General features: G+C 38.8%; 1 protein-coding gene across 6 annotated transcripts in view; it reads left to right on the forward strand.

The window, feature by feature from the left end:
* Nucleotides 1–27,343, forward strand: part of KYAT3 (kynurenine aminotransferase 3) — a 67,841-nt gene that overhangs the window by 22,068 nt on the left and 18,430 nt on the right. For all 6 annotated transcript variants that reach the window (XM_077746163.1, XM_077746162.1, XM_077746161.1 and 3 more), the window contains 7 exons: nucleotides 7,856–7,914; nucleotides 8,683–8,827; nucleotides 12,573–12,722; nucleotides 16,549–16,635; nucleotides 18,226–18,351; nucleotides 18,451–18,571; nucleotides 26,115–26,191. In XM_077746163.1, coding sequence (XP_077602289.1) covers nucleotides 7,856–7,914; nucleotides 8,683–8,827; nucleotides 12,573–12,722; nucleotides 16,549–16,635; nucleotides 18,226–18,351; nucleotides 18,451–18,571; nucleotides 26,115–26,191 — 765 coding nt within the window. The remainder of the gene's footprint in view (nucleotides 1–7,855; nucleotides 7,915–8,682; nucleotides 8,828–12,572; nucleotides 12,723–16,548; nucleotides 16,636–18,225; nucleotides 18,352–18,450; nucleotides 18,572–26,114; nucleotides 26,192–27,343) is intronic.

Raw genomic sequence — 27,343 nt, forward strand, 5'->3', positions numbered from 1 at the left:
CCTTTTTTGCCTAAACTGTTTCTCTCTGTGCAATAAAAAAAGCTGATTAACATAGCTTGGGAGCTTCAAAGGCATCTATGCATCTATGCAAAGGCATCTTTCTTACCCATAACAGTTTCATTTTAGACAGGTTAGGGAACATTCAAATTTCTAGCAAACTCAAACTGGTAAATTGTCAATAAATTATGCAGCTAATTATACAGTAAATTATGTAATTATGTGCATTTTCTTTTTAAAATAGATCTGTATTTTATTTTATTTATTTTTTTACAAATAGTTTATTGTCAAATTGGTTTCCATATAACACCCAGTGCTCATCCCCACANGGACTTCTTGTAATTGATTTCAAGTTTCAAAGCATTATGATCTGAAAGTGTGCATGATATGATCTCAATTCTTTTATATTTATTGAGGGCTGCTTTGTGTCCCAGTATGTGATCTATCTTGAAGAATGTGACATGCGCATTTGAGAAGAAAGTAACTTCCATGGCCTAATGATGTAAAGTTCTAAATATATCCGTCGGATCCATCTGGTCCAATGTCTTTCAAGTCCATTATTTCTTTAGTGATTTTCTGTCTGGTGACCTATCCTTTGCTGTAAGCAGAGTATTAAAGTCCTCTGGTATTAGCACATTCTTATCTGTAAGCTTGTTTCTGTTTGTGATTAATTGTTTTAGATATTTATGTACTCTCTTATTCGGTGCATAGACATTTATGATAGTTCTTCCTGATGGATGGACCCTGTAATTATTATGTAGTGTCCTTCTTCATCTCGTTATTGTCTTTAACTTAAAGTCTAGTTTGTCTCATATAAGTATAGCTACTCTGGCTTTCTTTTGATTTCCTGTAGCATGATATATATTTCTCCATCCCCTTGCTTTTAATCTGAAGGTATCTTCCCATCTAAAATGAGTTTCTTGTAGACAGCATATGGATGGATTTTGTTTTTTTATCCATTCTGCTACCCTATGTCTTTTGATTGGAGCATTCAGCCCATTTACATTCAGTGTNGGGCTGGTGCGCATGGGCGGGGGCTTGCCTGCTGGCTGCGCCGAGCCTGAGCCCGAGCCTGAGCCCGCCGGAGTGAGGAAAACCAGGTCCTTCTATGGCTCCTCACCCGAAACACGAACTCGTGGGCAAATCTCCCAGTTTTTAGCTCTCTGCCTTCCCTCCAGAGCCCCAGCCCGCCAGGAGCGCGGACGCCCGGTGTCTGCGCGCGGCTCTTCCAGGCGCCCAAGCCCGCCGGGAGGACAATGGCGGCAGGCGCGCCGCTCCTCTGAAGTGCAGCCGCCAGGAGCCAGCACAAAGGCGCAGTCTGTGTGCTCAGCCCCTCCGGGACCAGTTGGCACGAGGGGACCTGGCGTGCAGGCATTTGGCGCGCAGGGTGTTTCTATGTCCAGAGCGGAGGTTTTCCCCCCGAGCGGAGGTTTTTTCTGTTTCGGACTCTCTTTTTCCCCTCTCACTCCCCGTAGAGGGTAGAGGGGGATCGCCTCCCACCCTGGAGTCTCCGATCCCGGCCCGATTTTATCTTCCCCGGATCGCACTCACGTTAGAAGGCTCTCTCAGTGGATTCTGCGTCCTTTGTCTCCCAATCTCTCAGGTTTCGTAAGGTTTCCAGTGGCTTCAGATCTTTTCCGTGTGAGGTATGGGCGCGAATGCAAGTACGGAGCGCCTTACTTCTCCGCCATCTTGCCCCTCCTCCTCAAAATAGATCTGTATTTAAAAAAAAAAAGACTTTTAGGAAGTAAATGTTAAGGAATGAAGGGGAATGATACTATGTGTTATGGTGGTTGTTGGAACATCAAATTTTATACCTTACGTTTTCCATAAGAGTAAATCAAAAGTTATGTGTTTAGGTAGTTTAGCTGGAACCAGAGGACTATAATATTACTGATATTTCATTTTTCTTGTGATAACGAATACTTTGCAATGTTACAATAGAGCATTCACCTTCCACATCAAACTTCAAAGGAAAGAGAGCAGGAATCCTATACTTAAGTGCACAGTGGAAACACACTGGAAATAACAAATGCTCAAACAATAGAGCATGAATGAGTAAAATGTGATAAATAATCTGAACTAATGTTGGCTAATTAAAAGTGAAAGTTTCATGATGACTAAGAAAATTTGTAAAATGTTTAAGGTACTTTGTTAAAAGAAAAGGCAAAAGTTTAAAAAATTAAATGTGGTTGCAACTATAAATACCTAATTCATAGATCTGAAACATAATAGATGTTTTGGCTGCCCAGTAGCTGGGCACTATATTAAAGGGGCGCCTATTACATGGTTGTTTACTTTCTCCTCCAGCCTAGTCTTGAAATACTGGGGTTGTTTCTCATGTCTGATTATTGTCTTCACCTCTCTAACCATTAGCTTTGTTATTTGTTTCTGATCTTTTCTTGTACTCTTTACCTTTGTTACACTTGACTCAGCCCAGGCTTCATTGATGTTAACAGCCCAGCTTCAACCCACTGTTTGGGAAAACTTTTTCTATACCTATTCTATCGCACCTATATGCAACATGCCTTACAGAGTCCTCAATATATATGTAGTTGAGGGGCGCCTGAGTGGCTCAGTCGGTTAAGCGCCAGACTTCGGCTCAGGTCATGATCTCATGGTTCGTGGGTTTGAGCCCCGTGTCGGGCTCTGTGCTGACAACTCAGAGCCCGGAGCCTGCTTTGGATTCTGTCTCCCTCTCTGTTTGCCCCTTCTTGGCTCATGCTCTGTCTCTCTCTTTCTTAAAAATAAATAAACGTTAAAAAAATTTTTTTTTAAATATATACAGTTGAAACTTTAATATGTTCGAGTCTTAGCATAATGGGTAATTTTTCTTTCCAAATTTTCTTTCTTCCAACGCCATTGCAGTAAACATTTTAAAGACATTAGCAAGCTTTTTCTCGTTTCTGCCAAGAGTGGCACCTAGTGGTGATTCTTTAGAAGTGCATTTTTCAGCCTCAAATTGATTTTAAAAAAAGAAAATAAAAAGATGCTGCTATTATTTCACTAGCAGTTTTGTGTTTATAGCATAGCAGAATAATATATGTATGCCAGGAATTAATCTACCTGGAACCAGAAACCACATCATGGAGTTAGCTGCCCAGAAATTCTACAAGCTCGGCTGATTTCCCATCATACACCTGGGGCAATTCCCCATAGGAATCCAGTTTTATTTTCATTTCCTAGGACTGGATCTACTCTGAACAGTAATTCTTATATAGTGAGAATTTGCATCTACTGCTGAATCTTGATGTTTTTGGACACTGTAGGGTGTCTTAGAAATGTTCACCACTGTATTAATTTCCTCCGGCTGCCTTAACAGTACTACAAACTGAGTGGGGAAAACAGCAAAACTGTATTAGCTCACAGTTTTGTAGGCTAAAAGTCCAAGAGCAAACTGTACCAGGGTTGGTTTCTCATGTATGATATGAGAAAGAGTCTGTTCATGCTTTCCCCCTACTTTCTGGTTTGCTGTCAATCTTTGGTATTCCCTGACTTGCAAAAATATTACCTGGATCTCTTCTTTCATCTTCATGTGACATTCTCCCCTTAGAGCAGACTGTCTCCAAATTTACCCTTTTTATAAGGCCACTGTCATATTGGATTAGTCCCCCAGACTACTCCCCCAAACCAACCCATGACCTTAATTTAACCAATTATATCTGCAGTGAACCTATTTCCAAATAGGGTCCCATTCTGAGGTACTGGGTGGTAGGGCCTCAACATGAATTTGGAGGGGACATAGTCCAACCCACAACAATCCTTGTACTTTCACACTTCATTTCTGCTATGTTGGTGTCAGGCTTAGTCATGAAATTGATTTGGCCAGTATAATGTAAGTAGAAGTGGTGTGTGCACATTAAGAAGAAACTAAAAATTTGTTTCCCTCTGCTATGAAACTGACAGTATTCCAGATAGAGGCGGTTTCATCAGCTTATGTCTGGGTGACAGTGACATGGAACAGAGTAGCAGCTGATAGTCAGTAGATATGTTGTATGAAAAAGAAATAAACCTGTATGATGTTAAGCTACCAAGACTTTGAGGTCATTTGTAATGGAGGCATACATTAACTTAAGCTGACTGACATAGTAAATACCTAACTTAAGCTAACTGATACCATAAATTCACTTCTAACATGTAGATTTTCTTCATTCATCAGATACATGTTGAAAAATTACTATGTGCTTTGCATAGTTTTATGTGTTGGACACTGTGATGATTAATTTTATATCAACCTGATGAGGTCAAGGAACTCAGGTATTTGTTCACACATCAGTCTGGATGTTTCTGAAGGTGTTTATCATGTGAGATTAACAATTAAATCAGTGGACTTTAAGTAAATTGCCCTCTGTGAATGTGGGTGGGCCTGATGCAATCAGTTGAAGGTCTTATGAGGAAAAAAGACTAAAGCTCCCCCAGGAGGAGGAATTCTGCCTCCAGACCACCTTCAGACTCTGAGCTGTAATATCAGCTTTTCTTGGGTCCCCAGCCTCCTGGACTGCTCTGCAGATTTCAAACTTACCGGCCCCCACAAGTCACATGAGCCAATTCCTTAAATAAATCACTGTATATATGCACATCCTATTGGTTCTGTTTCTTTGCAGAAACTTGATTAATACAGACACTTATCTGTGAACAAACTAGAAATAATCCTCAGAGATTACAGCCAAAGGAAGGATGTATATAAATAAACAGGAAAATTACAGTGTTATGTACTAAATGCTGGAAAATAACTCCACGTAATAGGAGTACATAGGAAGAGCATATAACCTTGACTTAGGGAGTCAGAAAACACTTTTTTTTTTTAAATTTCTAGGAGAGAGAGAGAGAGAGACAGCGTGAGCAGGGGAGGGTCAGAGAGAGAGGGAGTCACAGACTGAAACAGGCTCCAGGCTCTGAGCTGGCAGTCAGCACAGAGCCCGACGCGGGGCTCGAACCCACGAACCGCGAGATCATGACCTGAGCGAAAGTCGGACGCTTAACCGACTAAGCCACCCAGGCGCCCCTAGAAAACACTTCCTGGAAGAAATGAAGTCTGAATTGAAAGTGGCAAGTGGATTAGCAGTTAGCCGAGTGCAGAAACAGGATGGTAGGGACCAGGGACTGAATTGACTATCAGACATGCATTCTCAATGGGGCATTATTGCCCTCAAGGGGAGAAAATTGGTGTTTGGCAGGTGAAAACAACCACAGCTATGACAACGTTTTGTGACCTTGTAAAGCTGAATCCTATCTAACAAAATCATACTCCTTCGTCTATGGGGCAGTGGAGGAGATGAATAGAAGAAATGTCTAAAAGGTCTCCTTAACGGAGCAGTGATGAAAAAGAGATTGAGAAACACTGGTGTAGAAAGACCATTAGGGTGGAGGAGTGATCACACGGGAGGTTACAGAAGGTAGATGGAATATCTGAAATATTAGAATGGTTGAGGCATAGAGGTGGGAAGGAGCAGAGACAGGGAGGTAGTGAGGGAAGAAACTGTTCTGAACACAGATTGTAAAATTTAACCTGGAATTGTGTTCTGCCTTCAATTACCTGAATATTTTAAGGAAAATTGGACTTTGTGTCTAAATTATCTGCTGCAGACTTTGCTCACTTTTTTATATATAAATCTGTCCTTTGTGCTTCTAGACACATGCTGAATGAATCATTACGTTTTAAACATTTTTTAGAAATGTTGTTTCTAAAGACAGTTGTTAAAATATCTTTTTCTATCATGCCAGGACTTTTTAGTCTTATAATTGTAGTTTCTAGAATAGCATCATGTTCAGGTGGGTACTTAATCATAAAGCTATTCTGAAAGGCACGTTAGCCTCTAGAGAATTTGCATGTGATTTACCTCACTGGAGTTTCAAAGATTAAAAAATAGGAGAGTAAAAAGGTATTTTTCTGGGTTCCATTGTTGGAACGGAACAAGAACAATGGTCTATTCAGTAACCATTATCATTATCTTCCTCCCAGATTGAATTAAAATTACGTTAATATTCTATTAGGAAGGTCTTTGTAAAAATGCTGCCAATCATTTTTATTTTTTCCCCAGCAGCTTGTTAACAGTGAGTTCAAGGCTAATTCAGTGCTTTGGAAAGATAGTATAAACTTAATTTTTAAACTTAGAGAACTAAGAAATTGTATGTTACACTGTTAGTTTTAACTTTTAATATTTTTCTACCATATCCTTAGCTTGCTTGATGTAAATAGACTTGATCTAAATTTCTTTCTTTTTTTAAAATTTTTATAATGTTTGTTTATATTTGAGAGCGAGAGAGAACAAGTGGAGGAGGGTCAGAGAGAGGGAGAGACAAAATCTGAAGCAAGCCCTAGGCTTCAAGCTGTCAGCCCAGAGCCTGAAGTGGGGCTCAAACCCATGAACTGCGAAATCACGACCTGAGTGGAAGTCGGACTCTTAATCAACTGAGCCACCCAGGCGCCTCAGACTTGATCTAAATTTCTAATATACTTTTTTTTAAGAGGCTGCATTCTTGTACTATTTTTTATAAGATCTTTTTACGTAGAAGACAGTATACAGAAATATGTCTGAGTATGTGCTCTGGAGTCAAACTGCCTGGGTTCAAATCCTGAGTTGAATCTGTTTGGGCTTTAGGGCACCTGGGTGGCTGAGTAGGTTAAGTGTCCCACCCTTGATTTCAACTCAGGTCATAATCTCACAATTTTGTGAGTTCAAGCCCTGCATCGGGCTCTGCACTGGCTGTGCAGAGCCTGCTTGGAATTTTCTCTCTCTTTGCCTCTACCCAACTTGTGCTCTCTCTGTCTCTCTCAAAATAAATAAGTAAAATAAATTTTAAAAAAAGAGTCTGTGTGGGTTTAAATGTTAGACTAACTTTTATAAACTTGGGCAGATGAGTAAAGTTCTGTAACCTTATCCTCTTTACCTCACTTTACTCGTATGTAAATTAAGGCTGATAAGAGAACCACTACATAGGGTTGTTGTGAATTGTAAACGAGTTAATTATCTAAAACACTTAGAACAGTGCCTGGTACTGTAGTCAGTATTCAATAATGTGAGCTCTTATTATTTGGAGCTCTGTATTGAGTTTTAAAACCATTTGTTGAGTGCTTCCTGTATGCCATACCTGTGGAGCTGTTCATACATCTTACCTAAAATCATCTTCAGAGAATGGCTCAAGGTATTTTTTTTTGAAACTGACTTTTTTATTAGCATCATTATTGTTCTCTTCAGTAGATTTCAGGCCTTCAAATCCATTTATTTTTTTAGGCTAGGATGATATTTCTGTTCTAACATGAGAAGGTAAACATCCAAGTTCCTAAGTTAAAGCACTCCTTAGGGCAGTAGGTGGGAGAGGGCTTCCTCTCCCTGCACTTAGCATTTGTCATTACGGTATTTCTTTTTCCCTGCAATAGGGAAAAGGTAGAGTTACCCATGATTTTCTGACATTTTTGAAAATTTTGAAAAGGAGAGAGAGACAGACAGACAGACAGAGCACAAGCAGGGGAGGGGCAGACAGAGAGGGAGACATAGAATCTGAAGCAGACTCCAGGCTCTGAGCTGTCAGCATAGGGCTCGAACCCACGAGCCGTGAGATCATGACCTGAGCCGAAGTCGGGTGCATAACTAACTGAGCTAGCCACGTGCCCCGAAATTTTTTTAAATGTTTTATTTATTTTTGAGAGAGTACACACACACATACAAGTGGGGAGGGGCAGAAAGAGAGGGCCACGGAGATCCCAAGCTGATAGCAGAGATCCCATCGTGGGGCTTGACCTCACAAGATCATGACTGGAGCTGAAGTCAGATGCTCAACCAACTGAACCATCCAGGCGCCCTTTGAATTTTGATTAAAGAAATTTAAAAACACTTTCAATATTTATGTCTTTCAGAAAATGTCTTTGAAAATTACCAATGCAAAACGAATTGAAGGCCTTGATAGTAATGTGTGGTGAGTACCTCAGAGTAAACAATAATAATTTGTTGACGATTTTTTCCTATACATTTTTATATATTCATCTATATTGGGAATTTTAGCCTCATGTACAGTTTACAAATAAAGTCACTTATTTTAGTGTATTCATTAAGTGAAATTGTAAGGAAGTTAAGGATCCATACATTGATTTATTCATTTTGCACATGTGCTAAGCCAGCAAATAGGCAGAGAAAAGGACAAATTTGGATGATACCTGCATGGCACTTACTTTGTAGTCCGTGAGCTAGCAGCCGTTGATGAAAAAAAAAAAATAGATAATGGAACTGTGGGTATCATGGAATTGAGATTTGTAAGAAATTTTTAACTTCATTAGTTCAGCCATCATCTTATTAGGTAAAGTCATTTTGTAGGTGGTAAAATTTTGGAGGGGGGAATTCTTTTTTTTTTCTTATTTGTGAGACTAAACTAGGTCTTAGTTTTTCAGTTTTAATGTTAAGATTATGAGGTATAAGGGGCGCCTGGGTGGCTCAGTCAGTTAAGCATCCAACTCTCATTTATAGCTCAGGTCATGATCTCACAGTTTCATGAGTTCGAGTGCCACGTCGGGCTCTGTGCAGACATTGCAGAGCCTGCTTTGGATTTTATCTCTTCCTTTCTCTCTACTCTGCTCACGCTATCTTTCTCTCAAAATAAATAAGTTACATTTTAGAGAAAGAAAAAGATTATGAGGCATAAGAAGCTAACTTTGTAATTACAGTACTTATTAGTATTTTTTAATTTTAGGGTTGAATTCACCAAGTTGGCTGCAGACCCCTCTGTTGTGAATCTTGGCCAAGGCTTTCCGGATATACCCCCTCCTACATACGTAAAGGAAGAATTATCAAAGATTGCAGCAATTGATAGCCTGAACCAGTATACACGAAGCTTTGTAAGTAGATTAAGACCATGTGTGGCATGAACTTGTAGTTTGTATTATATTGTGTGTGAAGTGTGAAGTGAACTCCTATCACTTCTGTGTAATTACCTTTCTGGGACCAACTGTCCCAACCAGATAATCAGAGAAACCCCCATCATTGTTCTTATCTCCTAGAAGTAGCCATTCCCAACTTCCAACCCCTCCATGGTTCTTTACCATTGTTCCAGCATAGGGTCCAATGGCAACAAGGACCCTTTTTTCCTCCAGTTTTTTTAGATTACAGTACAGTTAAGTTATTATACACTTCAGTGTTATATTAGCTTCAACTATACAGTACAGTGATTCAGCAATTCTGTACATTACTCGGTGCTCATTGTGGTATGTGTACTCTTAATCTCTTATCACCTATTTACCCATCCCCTTACCCATCTCCCCTCTGCTAACAGATCGATTTGTTCTCTATATTTAAGAATCTGGTTTTTGGTTTGTCTCTCTCCCTCCCTCTTTTTTCCTTTGTTTGTTTTGTTTCTTAAATTCCACATGTGAGTAAAATCATAAGGTATTTGTCCATCTCTAACTGGCTTCTTTTGTTTAACATTATACTCCAGCTCCATCCATGTTGTTGCAAATAGCAAGTTTTCATTCTTTGTTACAGCTGAGTAATATTCCATTTGTGTGTGTGTGTGTGTGTGTGTGTGTGTGTATACACATATATGTATACGTATATACCAACTCTTCTTTTTCCATTCATCTCCTGATGGACACTTGGGCTGCTTCCATAGTTTGGCTATTGCAAATAATGCTGCTATAAATATAGGGGTGCATATATCTTTTCAAATTACTGTCTTCAAATTCTTTGAGTAAATATCCAGTGGAATTACTGGATCAAATGGTAACTCTGTTTTTAATTTTCTGAGGAAGCTCTGTACTGTCTTCCACAGTGGCTGTACCAGTTGGCATTCACACCAGTAGTTCCTTTCTTCACATCCTTGCCAACACTTGTCATTTCTTGAGTTTTTTATTTTCGCCATTCTAATAGCTGTGAGGCAATACTTCATTTCAGTATTGATTTGCATTTATATTTACAATTGTATTTTTAATTTTTTGAGAAACCTCTATACTGTCTTCCACAGTGACTGCACCTGTTTGCAGAGAATATTCTCTTGACGCACATATTTTCTATGCCATTAACACATGCAATTATTAGGCCGTCAGCAGTGGCCTTCTAGTTAATATCTTCTGTTTCCAACCAGTTACTTTCTTCTTTTCTACCTCTCTATCAGTCCCTATCCTTTTGTGATGAAATACCTAGGATATCCAAAGATTCCTAGAGTCTACAAAAAACTGCCACAACGTACTAAGTGAACTGAGCAAGGTTGCAGAACATAAGGCCAATATATAGAAATGAATTGTATTTCGGTAAACTAAAAATAAGCAGCTGGTAAGTAAGATTTTTTAAAATACCATTTATAATAGCATCCCCAAAGCACTAAATATTTGAACTGAAGTTTTAAAATATATGCAAGATCTATAGTGCACTTAAAACTGCAAAACATTGCTAAGAGACATTAAACAAGACCTATATAGATGGAGCGATATGTGATGTTCAACAGATTGGGAGACAGAATATTGTAGTCAGTACTCTCTAAGTTGATCCATAGTGGAGTTGGCGACCTATGGCCTTTATCTGTATCTCATCCACTCCTGATTTTGTAAATAACGTTTTATTAGAACATAGCCATGCCCATTCTTTAAGTATTTTTCAGGTTTTTATAAATACATGTGAATATGTATGTATATGTATTTGTATGTTAGTATAAGCATAGGGAATGGTGTTGTGCTGTCACCCGGCTGTGGACGACATTAGTCACCTTAGGGAGATGGGATAAAAGTGTTATTGAGGAGGGAACATAATTTTTTAACACGATTCTGCCTAGGTTTAAATATGATATGAAGCATATATTATTTTTATAATTAAAAATTTTTTAAAAGCACAGACTCATAATTCTGAGGAAGGATATATAGTGTTTATAGTTGCTTTCAGATCACCCTTTGCTAGACCTGTTATTAAAAAAGAAATTCAAAGGAAATTTTAGATTTCTGGAAGTGGAAATCTTCTGCTCTTTCCACAAATCATGTATATTTTTTGAGCTTGAATTTAAGTAGTCTTTTCTCTTACTATTATTTTTTAGTTTACTGGCTGTGCTCTGTCACCTCCCCTATTATTAGTTATACTCAATTTCTCTAATATTGTAATATCTCCTAATCTCAAAATATGAAAAATGTGCTATAGCTTTGTTATTATTGATTTTAACTGGGAGAGGATGTGTGACACACTAGCTAACATTCTGACAAAAGTGACAAAAGTACTTTGACAAAAAATGCTTCCTTTTCTGAAATAAGTCAGGCAGAGAAGGACAAATACCATATGTTTGCACGTATAGGAGGATTGGGAGGAACTTAACGGAGGACCATGGGGGAGAAGAAGGGGGGAAATAGTGGGGGAGAGGGAGAGAGGCAAACCATGAGAGACTCCTGAATGCTGAGAGCAAACTGAGGACTGATGGGTGTGGGAGGGGGAGGGGAGATGGGCATGGAGGAGGACACTTGTGGGGATAAGCACTGGGTGTTATATGGAAACCAACCTGACAATAAACTATTTGTAAAAAAAAAAAAAAAAAAAGAATGCTAAAAAAATGATTAAGAAAAAAAATGCTTCCTTTTCATATGAACTTGGATGGATAACTTAGGATGAGCAGAGGCTACTTTACTTCATAAACATAGGGTACATCCTCCCAGCCGCCCTCTTGTCCTGTGTCCTGACCCGGTTTATTCCTCCAGAGCCCCAGGTGCTTTGCAAACAAAGGCACACACCCTGCGCTTGGACTCTCATTTGGAACTGATGGAAAATCAAGGTCATTCTCCAAAAGCAAAAATAGGAGGTACATGCTAAACAAGAAAAAATAAGTAACATTGACTGATACCGAATAAGACAAAGAGAGGGAAAGGGAAGGGAACAAAAAGAGAAGGAGGGAAGAGCAGAGAACATAGAAGAGAATAATTGAGGAAGCGCTATTCAAGGAGTTGAGACTCCCCACATGTCTCAGACTTTGTGCATTATAGTCCCTTCATTCCTCTGGTGAAAGCTTTCTCTTGGATGACTCCTCCCCTCTTGGATACCATGAAGAATGTCCTACTTTCTCCTAACATCAGCTCTCCCATCAACACTAATGGGTGTTTCTTTGGGGAATTTGCTTTTGCCCTCTCTCTGTAGCTCATTGGTTGACATAATAACCTACTCTTTGGTAACCTGGAAGACCAGATTCAGGATATATACAAGTCAATGCAGGCACTTTTATTTTAATTGCAGAAAAGTCCAACTCTATTCAGTGTAATTTATTTACTGTCAAAAATAAAGTAAATATGATTTGATTGCTGTCCAGAAAGGTACTGTCCAAGGTATATTTGGTACTGACATCAATTTTTATCAAAGCAAATATGTTGGAATTTTGAATCCCAAACGAATCATTTAATGGGGATTTTTTAGTCATTAGCAAGTTTTCATGACCAATTTATGTAGGAACTGTCTGAGAGTAGGGAAAAGAATATTTTTTATTTCCAGTAAAAAATACAAATTTTATTTGGATAATTATAAACATAAAACTCAAATTTTAAAAATTCAGTTTAGTTCCAAATTACCTCCAAGAAGTAGATCCCATAATCAAATTCAAGGATTTTTTCTTTTTTTATTCAACAGGGTCATCCATCGCTTGTGAAAGCTCTATCCTGCTTATATGAAAAATTGTATCAAAATCAAATCAATCCATATAATGAAATCCTTGTGACAGTAGGAGCATATGGATCTCTTTTTAATGCCACTCAAGGATTAATTGATGAGGGAGATGAAGTAAGTATATTAACATTACCATCTTACCTATATCAATCATTATCATTTGTACTGCCTTTGAATCTTTTACTTATTTTACACTATGTTTAATTAGTTTTGAAATGTAATGCCTATGAGTAAAATTCACAGATCTTAAGTGTACAACCTGATAAATTTTTCACATGTGTGTATATATATGTGTATGTAAGTGTGTGTGTATATGTGCATATATATGTGTATAATATATGTATATGTATCCATGTAACCCCAAACCAGATGAAAATATAATACATTCCCAGCACCCAGAAGGCTCCCTTATGCCTCTTCTTAGTTTACCAGGGTTACCAGGGGTAACCACTCTTCTGTCTTTTATCGGCATAGGCTCATTTTACCTGCTCTTTAATGTGATATAAATGGAATCACATCACATAATATGTTCTTGAATTGGCTTCTTTCATTTATCAATATGTCTGTGGTATTCATCTGTTTTGCTGTATGTGACTCCTTCTTATTTCTATAGGCTCTCTAGAGAAGGGGAAGGGGAAGGGGCCAGCCATGATGGGGACAATGAATCTTCAGTCTGCACCACCAAAATCGCCCTTATCTGAACTCAATCAGCCAGTATTTGGTCAGTGTGTTTTTGTGCCCAGCACTGTTATCACCAGCATGTGAGAGATGTGTAACAAGAAGGTTGAGTGATTTCTGCTTTAGTACTGGGACTCTTTCCCCATTATTATTCCAATACCCTTGCTTCAGCATTTCCCTGACTTCTTTCATTCATTCAGAAATCACTGAGGATCTCCTATACTAGACACTGTGGGAGATTTTTAAAAGACAGTTTCTGTGTGGAAGGAGTTCCCTGTCTAGTAGAGGAGATAGACTCACAGGCAGGTGAATAGGAATGTGTGTGATGCTCAGTAGTGATGGTCAGTAGTATTGTAAAATGTATACATATTTTACAATAGTGACAGAAAAAAGTGATGACTCTGCTAATATAGGCCTGGGAAGCTCCAGAGAGGCACTGCTGAATATTTACCATGATCTATGTTGTTAATTCCTTTCTTTGAGCTCTCATGGCACTTTATCTGTACCTCTTACGTATAAGATACCTCTATTACTTTGTATTATGTTTCTCTCTTATATCTCTAATTCTTTCTACTATGCCCAACAATAAGCTACTTAAGGAAACATCTTAAGGAAGTGCAGTTACTTTCACATACATAATCTCCTTTAATCCTATAAAATAGTTGAAAGTTTTATCTCATTCTTTGATGTTGTTAATCCTTTGTTGCTTCCTCTTTCTCTACTCTGCTGGGGCATCCCAGAGGCTCAGCTCGTGACCTTCTTTATTCTTTCTAACCTGATCACTGGATCTGATGTTTTCAAATTACACACCTGTCACTTTCTGTCACATTGACCTGTTTCATTTTCTTTGTAGTGTTTAATACTATCTGAAATTATCTAATTTACTTCCGTGTTTTCTTGTTTATGGTCTCTCACAGTAGAAAGTAAGTTCCAGGAGAACCAGTTTATTGCTGTACCGTCAGTCCCTAAAATACTGAGTGCTCAATAAATACTCTTCAGAAAGAGAGAGGAATTATTCCCATCATAAAAATAAATTACAGCCAAGAGTGTCAAGTATATTCTTTCAATTTTACCTCCCTGCCTCCCCAGTTATTTTCTTTTATATCTCTCACTTCAAATCAGGTACTAGATTTCTCACCAGGGTTCAAAGATAGGTCATCTTGGTCCCTGAGAATTTCAGAGACTAATTAAGAACTTACAGTTCCCTTGAGGGAGAAATCCATTCTCAAAAGGAATGAAAAAAGTTCATTTCTTTGTCCTTCACATTACCTAACACCTAACATAGCAGATTGCATAGTAGGTGCTCTGTGTGAGTTGAATGACTGGTAGAATGTAACGGCCTTACATGGCTTTGCTGAGAAAGGCTTTGAAGAGTGACTTCACATCATAAGAAATACACAGTAAAAAGAGCAAATTTAGAACAGTGGGGCGCCTGGGTGATTAGGTCAGGTAAGCGTCCAGCTTCGGCTCAGGTCATGATATCATGGTTTGGGGGTTCAAGCCGCACATCAAGCTCTGTGCTGACAGCTCAGAGACTGGAGCCTATTTCAGATTCTCTGTTTCCCTCTCTCTCTGCCCCTCCCATCCTTGCACCCTGTGTGTATCTCTCCCTCTCTCAAAAATAAACATTAAAAAAATTTTTTTGAAGCAACGGTTGATATCACTAATTTAGCCAACAAAAGTTAAGTAAGACAACTTAGTATTGACTTGTGAAATATAGTTAACCAATTTTTCTAAAGCAGTTTGATTGTATGTATGTATAACATGCCATAAAAATGTTTACACTCTTTAATCTAGCAATAGCAATCGTGAATTTATTCAACAATTTATTTTTTATGTTTTTTAAATTTATTTCTGAGAGAAAGAGAGAGACAGTATGAGCAGGGGAGGGTCAGAGAGAGAGGGAGACACAGAATCTGAAACAGTCTCCAGGCTCTCAGCCGGCTGTCAGCACAGAGCCTGACGCGGGGTTTGAACCTACGAACCGTGAGATCATGACCTGGCTGAAGTTGGCCGCTTAACCGACTGAGCCACCTAGGCGCCCCTCAACTATTTAAAAATAGAGAAATACAGGGGTGCCTGGGTGGCTCTGTCAGTTAAGCATCTGACTTTTGATTTTGGTGCAGGTCATGGTCTCACGGTTGTAGGATCGAGCCCCACATTGCACTGAGTGTGGAGCCTGCTTGGGATTCTCTCCCTCTCTCTGCCTCTCCCCCTCTTGCATTTTTTCCTCTCTCTTTCAAAATAAATAAATAAACATTTTTTTTTAAATAGAGAAACTATACATACTCACAAATAAACATAGCATTGTTATTTATATAAGCAAATGATGAAAATTTATTTTAGAATTCAGTGGACTCCCAAATAGCCATTACGATAATAAATATTAAAACTGTAATAAAGTGAAACTTTTAGGTAATATTGTTTGGTTGAAAAAGATAATAAAATTGAATATATATGATGGATATAAATTATGTGTTCAGACTTTTCTTATAGAAAAGTAAAAAATCAGGGATGCTAGACCCAGGCTGGTACTCTGAGTGGATTACCAGCTGGACTGGTTGGATTGGCCCACTGACCTAAAAGCCAGCCCCCTGGTGATTGAGAGAGTGCACGTAGGGGCAAAGGAACAAGGAATATATCTCACGGGTCCGGGAAAAATACTGAATCTAGATAAATATAGGTCACCAGAGGGAAATTAGGGGCATCAGACAATAACAGTAGCATCTTAACTAGTCTCCCTGCATCCACTCTTTGTTTTGGAGTGCTTTTAACCAAACAGAAACATCTTTATTCTCGGGATAATACTTATAAATTAGTACTCCATAATGGAGAGTAATGCTATTATCTTTCCTCATAGCCTTTTGCTTCCGTCCCTCTCTTATATTTTTGTTTGTTTGTCATTTAAAATCTAAAGAAATTCTTCATGTTTTTGGCTGGAACATTCCTTTGAGGATGTGATGGGAGCTATGGCCTCTTTCGCCAGAAAAATCTACCTAGGCATATATAAAGTTTTGCATATAATTTCAAGAATCCCCACTATAAGCCCTTCTGTAAATCTCATTAAGAGACTCAGAACTCCCTGGACATGTGTATCTCTAAGGTCTCTTCCATGGCCTTTCCCACTTTCATGAAAGCAAGGAAGGCCAGCTTTTCCTTTGCTGCATCTCAGCATGTAGTATAGTGCCTCACACGTACTAGGCACACAGTATATTTTAAATGAACGAATGATCGATATGTTCTTGTTTGGTTTTTATTTTAGGTCATAATAATAGTGCCTTTCTATGACTGCTATGAGCCCATGGTGAGAATGGCTGGAGCAACACCTGTTTTTATTCCCCTGAGATTTGTAAGTTTGCCAATGTGATACACATACTTTAAGATGCTTTGAAAAACATGCAGAATTGCTTTGTCACTGATGAAGTTTCTACTTTATTACATTTGAGATTTACTATGTATCTCTACCATGGCTGAAGGTAATCAACATCTTTAAGAGGGCAGCTGTTACTACTTCATCCTGTATTTGCCATGTGTCCCTGTTGTATCAACATTCACACTATATGTAACATTATCTTTTGTGGTTATCTGTCTCCACCAGATCAGAGACCATTTCTTTCTTTCTTTCTTCTTAAAATTTTTTTAAAGTTTTTTTTTAAACATTTTTATTCATTATTGAGAGACAGAGAGAGACAGAACACGAGCATGGGAGGGGCAGAGAGAGGGGGAGACACAGAATCTAAAGGAGGCTCCAGGATGTGAGCTGTCAGCACAGAGCCTGACACGGGACTTGAACTCACAAACTGCGAGATCATGACTTGAGCCAAAGTCGGACACTTAACCAACTGAGCCACTCAGGCGCCCCTCTTTTTTATTTTTTAATGTTTATTTATTTTGAGAGAGAGCATGCAGGAGCAGGGAGGGGTAGAGAGAGAGGGAGAGAGAGAGAGACTCCCAAGCAGGCTCCATGCTGTCAGCTCAGAACCCAATACGGGGCTCGAACTCATGAATTGTGAAATCAAGACTTGGGCTGAAATCAAGAGTAAGATGCTCAACTGACTCAGTCACCCAAGTGCCCCTCTTTTTCTTTTTAAAGATTTATTTAAGTAATCTACACCCAACATGGGGCTCAAACCTGCAGCCCTGAGACCAAGAAGTTCATGATCCACCAACGGAGCCAGCCAGGCACCCCAGAGACCGTTTCTAACTCACTTTTATAGCACTGCTCCCCATTAGCTGACAGTGTAGGGTATATGCTGGGTGCTCTATAAATGCTTGTTGAATTTTGAATCAAGTAATTTTTCTTTAAATTTTGCTATTATATTCAGGAATTTAATAAAGTATGCTACTATTGTCTTTTTAAAAAATCTTACTGGGGTTCCTGAGTGGCTCAGTCGGTTAAGCTTCTGACTTTGGCTCAGGTCACGATCTCGCAGTTTGTGGGTTTGAGCCCTGCGTCAGGCTCTGTGCTGACAGCTAGCTCAGAGCCTGGAGCCTGTTTCAGATTCTGTTTCTCCCTCTTTGTCTGACCCTCCCCTGCTCACGCTATCTCTCTCAGAAATAAATAAAACAGTAAAAAAAATTTTTTTTTAAATCTTACTAAAGTGAGTAATACACTGAGGTGAATCACAGAATCTTGCATTAGCAAGATATGTTACAGTACCAGACATGTTAACTATAGTTATAGCTGGCTCCTTTGAAGGACTGTACATACTTTAACAGCCATTTATATTGACAGTTTATTTTCCCCTTTAGTAGGTGTGACCATGAGATTTAAGTCCTCTTGGGCTCTTAAGGCAGAATGAAAGCTTAGTTATTTTCTTTGTTAGTCATTTATTCAGTTACCTTTGCCATGCCTTTCTCTGTTTTCTCCCCCAATTAGGTTATTTATTTGTAACATGAATTTATTGAATTAAATCACATCTTGATTCTTCATACTTAGAAACCTGTCGATGGGAAAAAATGGTCTAGTTCTGACTGGACATTGGATCCTCAAGAACTGGCAAATAAATTTAACTCCAAAACCAAAGCTATTATACTAAACACTCCACATAACCCCATTGGCAAGGTGAGTCTTTGATCTCTTTATACAGTCTTCCAACCTATCATTTTCTCACATGCTGAATCATAATTGGCTCTGCTCTTCTGTTTTCTTTAATACATATAGGTATATACCAAAGAAGAACTCCAAGTAATTGCTGACCTTTGCATCAAATATGACACACTATGCATCAGTGATGAGGTTTATGAATGGCTTGTATATACTGGAAATAAGCATGTAAAAATAGGTACTGATTATTACATAGAGTCACAAATCTAAATGTGTTTGGGCACATGTGGAACATCTGATTGGAAAGCATCCCAGAACAGCTTTAAAATAGTCCTTGCAATGGGTATCTGTATGAACACTTAAATGGGATTTGGGTAAATGATGCTTGAGTGAATTCATAAACAGACTGAGGGACAAGCAGTACAAGCTTCGGGGAAGAGATTTTTGGATCATACTATAAAGCTAGGAAACCAGAGAAGTCATACTTTTGCCTATATCCTTGGCTCTTTATCAAGAATGCATCTACTGCATGGTCCATAAGGTACAGGGAGCTTACTTGTTCCCAAGCTGCCTGTCTCTGCTGAGCAAGTTGCCAGATGCCAAGTCAGCAGGAGAAAATTGCAGGGCGAGTGAGCTAGTGCTGCTTGGCTCTTGCCTGAGATTTTGTCATTACTACCCGGCCATCTCTCTCACATGTGCCTCAGTGTCTTCTGGGGTTATCTGAACTGGTATCAGCTATTGGACTACATACTGGCTTGCAGCCTTTGGGTCTTTGCATTTGCCCTTTCTGTGCCTGGAAACACTTTTCCTGCAGATATTCACATGGCTCAGTCTCCCCAGGGCTTTATTCAGATACCAGTTTTTATGGCCACATTTAAGATAGTTATAAGTTTTTCTTCCAGAATTTGCTTTGCTTTTTTAAAAATTTTCTGCTCTGTTTTGTTTTTTCTATTATAATATATATCAATACCTGTATAGTTTACTTCTAACCTGCTGGAACATAGGGATATTTGTTTGTTTTAGTGACATCTGAATCCACAATTTCCAGGATAGGATTGTGCACATGTTAGATAATCAGAAAGTAATTGATGAATAAATGAATAGGAAATATGAAAAAGATAAGGAAAGTAAAACTAAAATCACTGTAGCAGAAATCAGTAAATAAAAAAATTAGCACACTTGTTGGGGCACCTGGATGGCTCAGTTTGTTAAGCTTCCGACTTTAGCTCAGGTCATGATCTCATGGTTCCTGAGTTCAAGCCCCATGTCAGGCTCTGTGCTGACAGCTCGGAGCCTACAGCCTGCCTCAGATTCTGCTTCTTCCTCATTCTCTGCTCCTCCCCCGCTCACACTCTACCTCTCTCTCTCAAAAATATTAATTTTTTTAATTATCACACATGCATATAAATAGTTGTTGCCGATGTCATAATTATCCCTATTGTACGTTATGAAGTGTAGAAATATGGAGGACAAAGCAGCTGCTTGAGGAGATCAACAGAGTGGGCAAAAGATGGAATTTGTTGAGCAGAGAGGTAGAAAGAAAATCCCTATCAGATAAACTAACATGGACTGAGGCAAGTATATCTTAACAGATCAAGATATACTTAAGGTTAGGGCAAGTGGTTTATAGAGATGTGTTATAACAGGCACAGGTGATAATGGGAAAGTAGAATAACTCTGACAGTCTTGATTATGAGAACAAAGTTTAAACTTGTTGAGGAGCCCAGTGGTTCTGAAACTCACTTTAGTGTAGAGCACCTTCAAGCCACAATGTTCACATCATGAAATAGGGACACATTGCTTTCCATCCCGAAACTACAAGCAATTTTCTTAATAGAAACTTAATAATTAGAAGAAGTCAATATAAAGGTCCCAGTTCTGTGCACTTTTGTCAAAAAGATCCATCGAAATAAACACATCAGCACTTTTCTGATGTTGCCACTTACTAAATGTTCATTTGTTTCACTGTTGGTAGCATACACTATCAGATAAATGGTAGTACTTTAAGTGCTTAAAAAATACATGGAAGAAAACTTAAGATTGATTTTGTAAAAAAAATTCTACACATCAATTTGATCACCAAAATTCCAGTGAAGCATACTTTGAGAACTCCTTCAAGAGGCATGCCAAGACGGGAATGAGTTCCGTGATTGGGTTTATTTAAGGTAAGAACCACCTACAGGTGAGGACTTGAAGTGAGTTAGATGCCCTAACAGTGGAGTTGACACATGTGGGCTATTTAGAAGTCAAAACAGTAGGGCAGAGTGTAGCATTTTGAGGTGGGAAGGGACCCAGCCTGTATGATTCTGAGGTCTCTGGCCCGGCCCCCTCAGAGGGGAGGCCCATAAGCAGAGGTGGGCATGTACAGAGGAGGTGCAGATCTATGGGGAGTAAGGAATATTCCTGCCTCTCATGCTTCCTTTAGTCTGGCTAAGTTTCAGTCTCTGTGAGACCTAGAAGGGAAGATGTCCGGAAACAAGTGGAATGATAGGCCTGACGGTCAGGACCAAATTATGAGGGGAAAGAGTTTTGGCAGTCATCAAAATTTTGTTGGGGCTGGAACCCATGGAAGAGGATTTTCTCAGGGAGAAATGATAAACAGAGAAGGCAGCCAGAGATTTGCAAGGTGTGGTGCCTCAGCATAGCAAACTGCTCTTGCAGTTCACAACTGCATCAGGGTTTGCCTTCAGTCACTTTTCTTGTTGATGACCTCTGCTTCAGGTCATTGAACTGTTCCAGGCAAAAGTGAGATCAACATAGACAAATGATTATTTTTTTGTAATTAAAAAAAGTTTTTAAATTCATTTATTCTGAGAGAGAGAGTGGGCAGTGGGGAGGGAGGGAAAGAGAGAGGGAGAGAAAGAGGGAGAGAGAGAGGGAGAGAGAGAGAGAGAGAGAGAGAGAGAGAGAATCCCAAGTAGGGTCCATGTTGTCAGCACAGAGCCTGTTGCTGGGCTTGAATTCACAAACCATGAGATCATGACCTGAGCCAAAGTTAGACACTTAACCAAATGAGTCACCTAGGTTTCCCTTTTTTGCAGTTTTTTTTTTATTTTTTTATTTTTTTTTATGTTTTTTTTTTTTATTTATTTCCAGGAGAGAGAAAGAGAGAGACAGCGTGAGCAGGGGAGGGTCAGAGAGAGAGGGAGTCACAGACTCCGAAACAGGCTCCAGGCTCTGAGCTGGCAGTCAGCACAGAGCCCGACGCGGGGCTCGAACCCACAAACTGCGAGATCATGACCTAAACGAAAGTCGGACGCTTAACCGACTAAGCCACCCAGGCGCCCCTCTTTTTTGTAGTTTTTAACAATTAGAGGAAGAGGCATCTATCTCATGAATAAATATAATTTTGTACTCAACACAAATGTTCCTAAGTGATAATGTCTCTAGTTCTTAGTTTTAGTTAACTAACTTTAGCAATATTTTCCCAATGATCTTGAGAGTTATTGTTTGACCTTTATTGTTTAAACTGCATATTATATGATAAACCCTTCACAGTAAAATGTAACTTATACTACTTGCTAAAGATATTTTTTAATTTTTTAAATCTTTATTTTAATTTTTTTATAGTTTATTTTTGAGAAAGAGAGAGACAGAGCACAAGTGGGGGAGGGGCAGGGAGAGAGGGAGACACAGAATCTGAAACAGGCTCCAGACTCTGAGCTGTCAGCACAGAACCTGACACGGGCCTCAGACCCATGAACTGTGAGATCATGACCTGAGCTGAAGTTGGACGTTTGACTGACTTGAGCCACCCAGGCACCCCAATCTTTATTTATTTTTGAGAGAAAGAGACAGAGTGTGAGTGACGGAGGGACAGAGAAAGAGGAAGACAAAGAATCCAGAGCAAGCTGCACACTCTGAGCTGTCAGCACAGAGCCCGATGTAGGACTTGAACTCCTAAACCGTGAGTTTATGACCTGAGCTGAAGTTGGATGCTTAACTGACTGAGCCACCCAGATGCCCCAAGGCCTATATTTTTAATTCAGATATTTTAGTTGTTATAACAGCCTATAAAGGTATAACAAGAAAAAAAATAAATTCACTATATCATTATTTAGAGAGTGGTTTGGTTCCATGAAAACTTAGGTATTATATCAAATACAGTGGACTTTGTTACACAAAAGATGCAAAGTGGCTATTCCAGCAATCTGCAGAGTGTGATAGTTCTTTAATATAACATAATAAAGGATGAATTAGCATCATCATCATGCTTTCACTGAGGCCGTTTTCCCTGGGGTAGCACTCTTCCTCCTGTCTGTAATCTTTATCTGACTTCTGTTGAAGCCTAAGCCACCTATAAATCACTGTTATTGCTGCTGCAGCCCATTTAAGGATCATGGGTCATAAATAAAAAGTGCAAAGGCCACTTGCCTTTCAGATATAAACACAAACCTAATACTAGGTATTAATTTTCTTTTTTACATTTTTATTTATTCATGTAAGTAATGTCTATGCCCACCATGAGCCTCGAACTCACAACCTCGAGACTAAGAGCCACATGCTCTTTCAGCTGAGCCAGCCAAGCACCCCTAGGTTGTTTTTTTAAGTGATCACTACGCCCAGTGTGGAGCTTGAACTCACAACCCTTAGATCAAGAGTTGCATGCTCAACCAACTGAGCCAGCCAGGCACTTTTAGGTACCATTTTTTAAAAATAATCAGACATGCAAAGACTTTTTTCCCCTCGTAGATTCACACACAGTGCTATGGTCTTCTGTTTTATCTGTTTGCTTTGATTTCTGTGGCTCCCCAAGTCTCTTAGATGGAAAGGACATGAACATCCAGATGTTTAAAAAAAATTCCTTAGGACCCTTTATATTGAAGTAGTAGAATTTGTTCTTGGATCAGAGTTTTGATTCAAATGATGTCTCTGGGTTTCTGTAAAATGACATGTCAGTCAACAAAAGAAACCTCTCCTAGAAAAAAGATATATTAATACATTTATATTGATATACTAATCTTTTGGCATTTAGACAAATAGTATAAAATTCCTTGTAAGTTATTCAGTTAATCAGCTTACTACTTGGAAAAAGACATCCATTTTTTTAAATGGCTAAAAAAGCCATCAAAATTGCTTAGCTCTTTTCAAAAAAATATTATACCTATATATTACATTGATGTTTTGTGAATGAAACCTACATTTGGCATGTGAGTAGTTTTCATTTCCTTTGGATATAACTTATGTATACACATTAGGATTGTATTCATTTCTCTGGGTAATTCTGAATTTCAAAGAGTTTATTTCTAATGTTTTTAAATGTTTATTTATTTTTGAGAGTGAGAGAAACAGCATGAGCAGGGGAGGGGCAGAGAGAGAGAGGGAGACACAGAATCTGACTGAAACAGGCTTTAGGCTCAGAGCTGTCAGCACAGAGCCTTCAGGCTCAGAGCTGTCAACGCAGGGCTGGAATTTGGGAATGGTGAGATCATACCTGAGCAGAAGTCAAATGCTTAACTGATTGAGCCACTCAGGTGCCCCTCAAAGAACTTATTTCTAAATATTGTTTTTACTAATAGACTTTCCTAGTTTTGGATATATGTTATTACTTTGAAGGAGGCGATGCTCTGCATTATACATAGTTTAGATTTTTCTCTGGCCAAATAGGAAAGTGGAACATGTGTCATGGTATTCTTTTGGAATTCTTTGGAAACTAGAAGTGTCTCAAAACTTATGGTATTTATATCAAGTGTTAGAATATTCCTTCTTTGAATTGACTCTCTAAATATTTTCTTCATTTATTATTTTTGGTTTTTGTTCTACTTGACAGAGAATACAATTATAACTTCCTAATTTATGTAGTTTTCGTACCTTTACAAATATTGGCAGGTATTTCACAGTGGACTGAGATTACATATAAGTCCATTTTGGAAATTTCTTTCTAACGTTTTAGTAGGCACTTGACTTGTGTATGAGAAGATTAAGAAGTAGGTTAGGCCATACAAAAATGGCTATTTGTTTTCTCTTTATGTATACTAGCACTCTTAGAACAATACAAGAGTATCTTTTGTACCTCTGGAAAACAAGTGAAAAACTCATGGCATTGCATGTGAAGAACTTCACAACTAAACTACTTGAGGAATCCAAAGAGCAGCATAGGGGGGCACCTGGGTGGCTCAGTCAGTTATGCACCAACTTGGGCTCGGGTCATGATCTCACGGTTTATGAATTCAAGCCTCGTGTCGGGCTCTCAGAGCCTGGAGCCTGCTTCCAATTCTGTGTGTCTCCCTGTCTCTCTGCCCTTCCTCTGCTCATATTCTCTCTCAAAAATAAATAAATGTTAAAAAAAAAAAAAACAAAGAATAGCATAGGTAGCACTCTCAGAAGATTAACAAGGGAATAATTTACCAATGTGGGCAGAATTCACAGCTCTTGCATTTTATACTTCAATGACTTTACCTGCATTCCCTTTGCCCCAAATACTTTTCCTCCCCTTCTCTGACTGGCAGAAGTCTACGTGGTCTTCCAGGTCTATTACGCCTGTTTTACTTTTCTCCTGCCCCCACTAGACAAAGATAGGAACTCAAAGATAGGAACTGCTTCTTTCTCATCTTTGTTTCCTTTAGACCTGGCTTAGTCCCTGGCATCTGGTCATTGGTAATAAATGTTTGGTAAGTAAATGAGTACATGAATGAATGATTTTATTTAAGATGTCAGTCACTTGAAAACCTTTATACTGTCATTTCTCATTATTTGTGGAATCCATATTTGTGAATCATCTACTTGCTGATATATATTTGTAACTCCAAAGTCAATACTCACAGCACTTCATTCACAGATGTGCCAAGAGGGACAAAAAATTTGAGTCACCAGATATGCATATTCTCAGTTGAGGTCAGCAAGGCAACACTGTGCCTTCTTATTTCAGCTTATACTGTAAACAAGCATCTTTTCCATGGTGGTTTTGCTGTTTAAAATAGACCCGTAGCACAGTGCTGACATGCTGTGGTGTGCATTATGGAGAGAATACATATGCCAAATAAACTCCATTCAGACACGAGTTCTAGTGCTATTGGCCATGGAGGTATTGAAGGGTGATGCCTAAAAGGTATGGGCTTTTAGGGTGAAAAATGTTCTAAAACTGGTAGCCCACCTCTGCAGATATACTAAAAACCATTGAATTAGACCATTTAAATAAGTACATTTTATGGTGTGGGGTTTATATCTTAAAATTGTTAGCAAAACAACACGTACATACGCACATATGTATGCACACACAGATCATGGGGCCCACCTACCCGAGTGAGTGAGGTCTGGGATGTGGTCCAATAATTTGCCTTCCTTACAAGTTCCCCATCGATTCCGCTAGTTCTGGTGTGAAAGCCACATTTTAAGAAACACTCTCTTAGGGATATTACAGGAATAGACTCAGAAAATGGGCAGAATAGAGGGGAGTAACAATGGCCAGGACCACAATCAAAATGGCACCACAGGAAGAGTACAGTATACTGAACACAGCTACCGCTGACCCTGAGCGCTGGGTGCCACACCATGGCTGTGCGGCCACTGCACGCAACGCTGCCAACTGGCACCTCTGCCACCCCTGGCCCTGGAAATGATTTTGCTACTTAACATTATTTAATCTATCACATATTATACAGTGTTTTCAAGCACTTTAACATTTTCAACTGTGTTTGGGTTAAAGTTACATTATATTTTAAAAACCTATTGAAATCTCCTGACTATACTATACTACATACATTTATGTTTTTAAGTTATACTGTATGTAGATTGATTGGAAAGCAATTATTTAGCCTTATTTTTTTCCTTTTCCGGTTTAGCTACATTTCCAGGTATGTGGGAGAGAACAATAACAATAGGAAGTGCCGGAAAGACTTTCAGTGTAACTGGCTGGAAGGTAAGATGCAAAAGAATAATTGCTTAAAAACAGGCATGTGTTTTATTTCTTGGGGAGAGAGAGAGAGAGGAGAGAGAGAGAGAGTGTGTGTGTGTTTTAAATACATGTATAGTCAGTTTACCCAAGTTTTTGTACCTACTAATCATTTGCTTATTACTTACTCATTCAGCTTTCATGTTGGCCTTTCTCTTTTTTGAGACCTAATCATTTATTTTTTTTTTATGTTTTTATTTATTTCTGAGAGAGAGACAGTGTGAGCAGGGGAGAGTCAGAAAGAGGGAGACACAGAATCTGAAGTAGGCTCCAGGCTCTGAGCTCTCAGCACAGAGCCCAAAGCGGGGCTCGAACCCACAAACTGTGAGATCATGACCTGAGCCGAAGTCGGACGCTTAACCGACTGGCCACCCAGGCGCCCCTCATTTATTTTTTTTTTTAAAGCTATTTATTTAAATGTTAGTTAACATACAGTGTAATATTAGTTTCAGGTATAGAGTTTAGTGATTCATCACTTTCATACAACACCCAGTGCTCGTCACAGGTGCCCTCTTAAATCCCCATCACCTATTTAACCCATCCCCCCACACTTCCATTCCCGTCCACTAGTACTCAGTTTGTTCTCTCTAGGTATGCGTCCATTTTTAAAATTTCTCTCTCTCTCTCTTTCCTTTGCTCATTTGTTTTGATTCTTAAATTCCACATATGGAATCACATGGTATTTGTCTTTCTCTGACTTATTTCACTTAGCATAATACTCTAACTCCATCCGGGTCATTGCAAGTGGCAGAAAAATAGCAATTTTTCATTTTATAAGTAACCAATCAATGGGACTCTTCTTTTTAAATAATGTTCAGATTATTGCACATTAATACAAAAGGGGGGAAATATAATACATAAAAATAGCTAATATTTTGGCACTTACTGTATACCAGGTTCTAAGTGCTTTATATATGCTCATTCTCATAATGGCATTATGAAGTGAGTATACTTTATTATCCCCATTTTATAGACAATAAAATTAGTAAGAGAAGTTAAGTAAGTTGCCTGAGGTTATACTGCTAATAAAGTCAAGCCAGCCAGGCAATACAGCATCAGAATTTATGTACCTAAGCACTGCACTATGTAATACATTAACAATTTACCCAATCGAAACTT

Source organism: Crocuta crocuta, unplaced genomic scaffold (genome assembly GCF_008692635.1).
Source record: "Crocuta crocuta isolate KB4526 unplaced genomic scaffold, BGI_CrCroc_1.0 scaffold48, whole genome shotgun sequence".
NCBI classification, from domain to species: domain Eukaryota; kingdom Metazoa; phylum Chordata; class Mammalia; order Carnivora; family Hyaenidae; genus Crocuta; species Crocuta crocuta.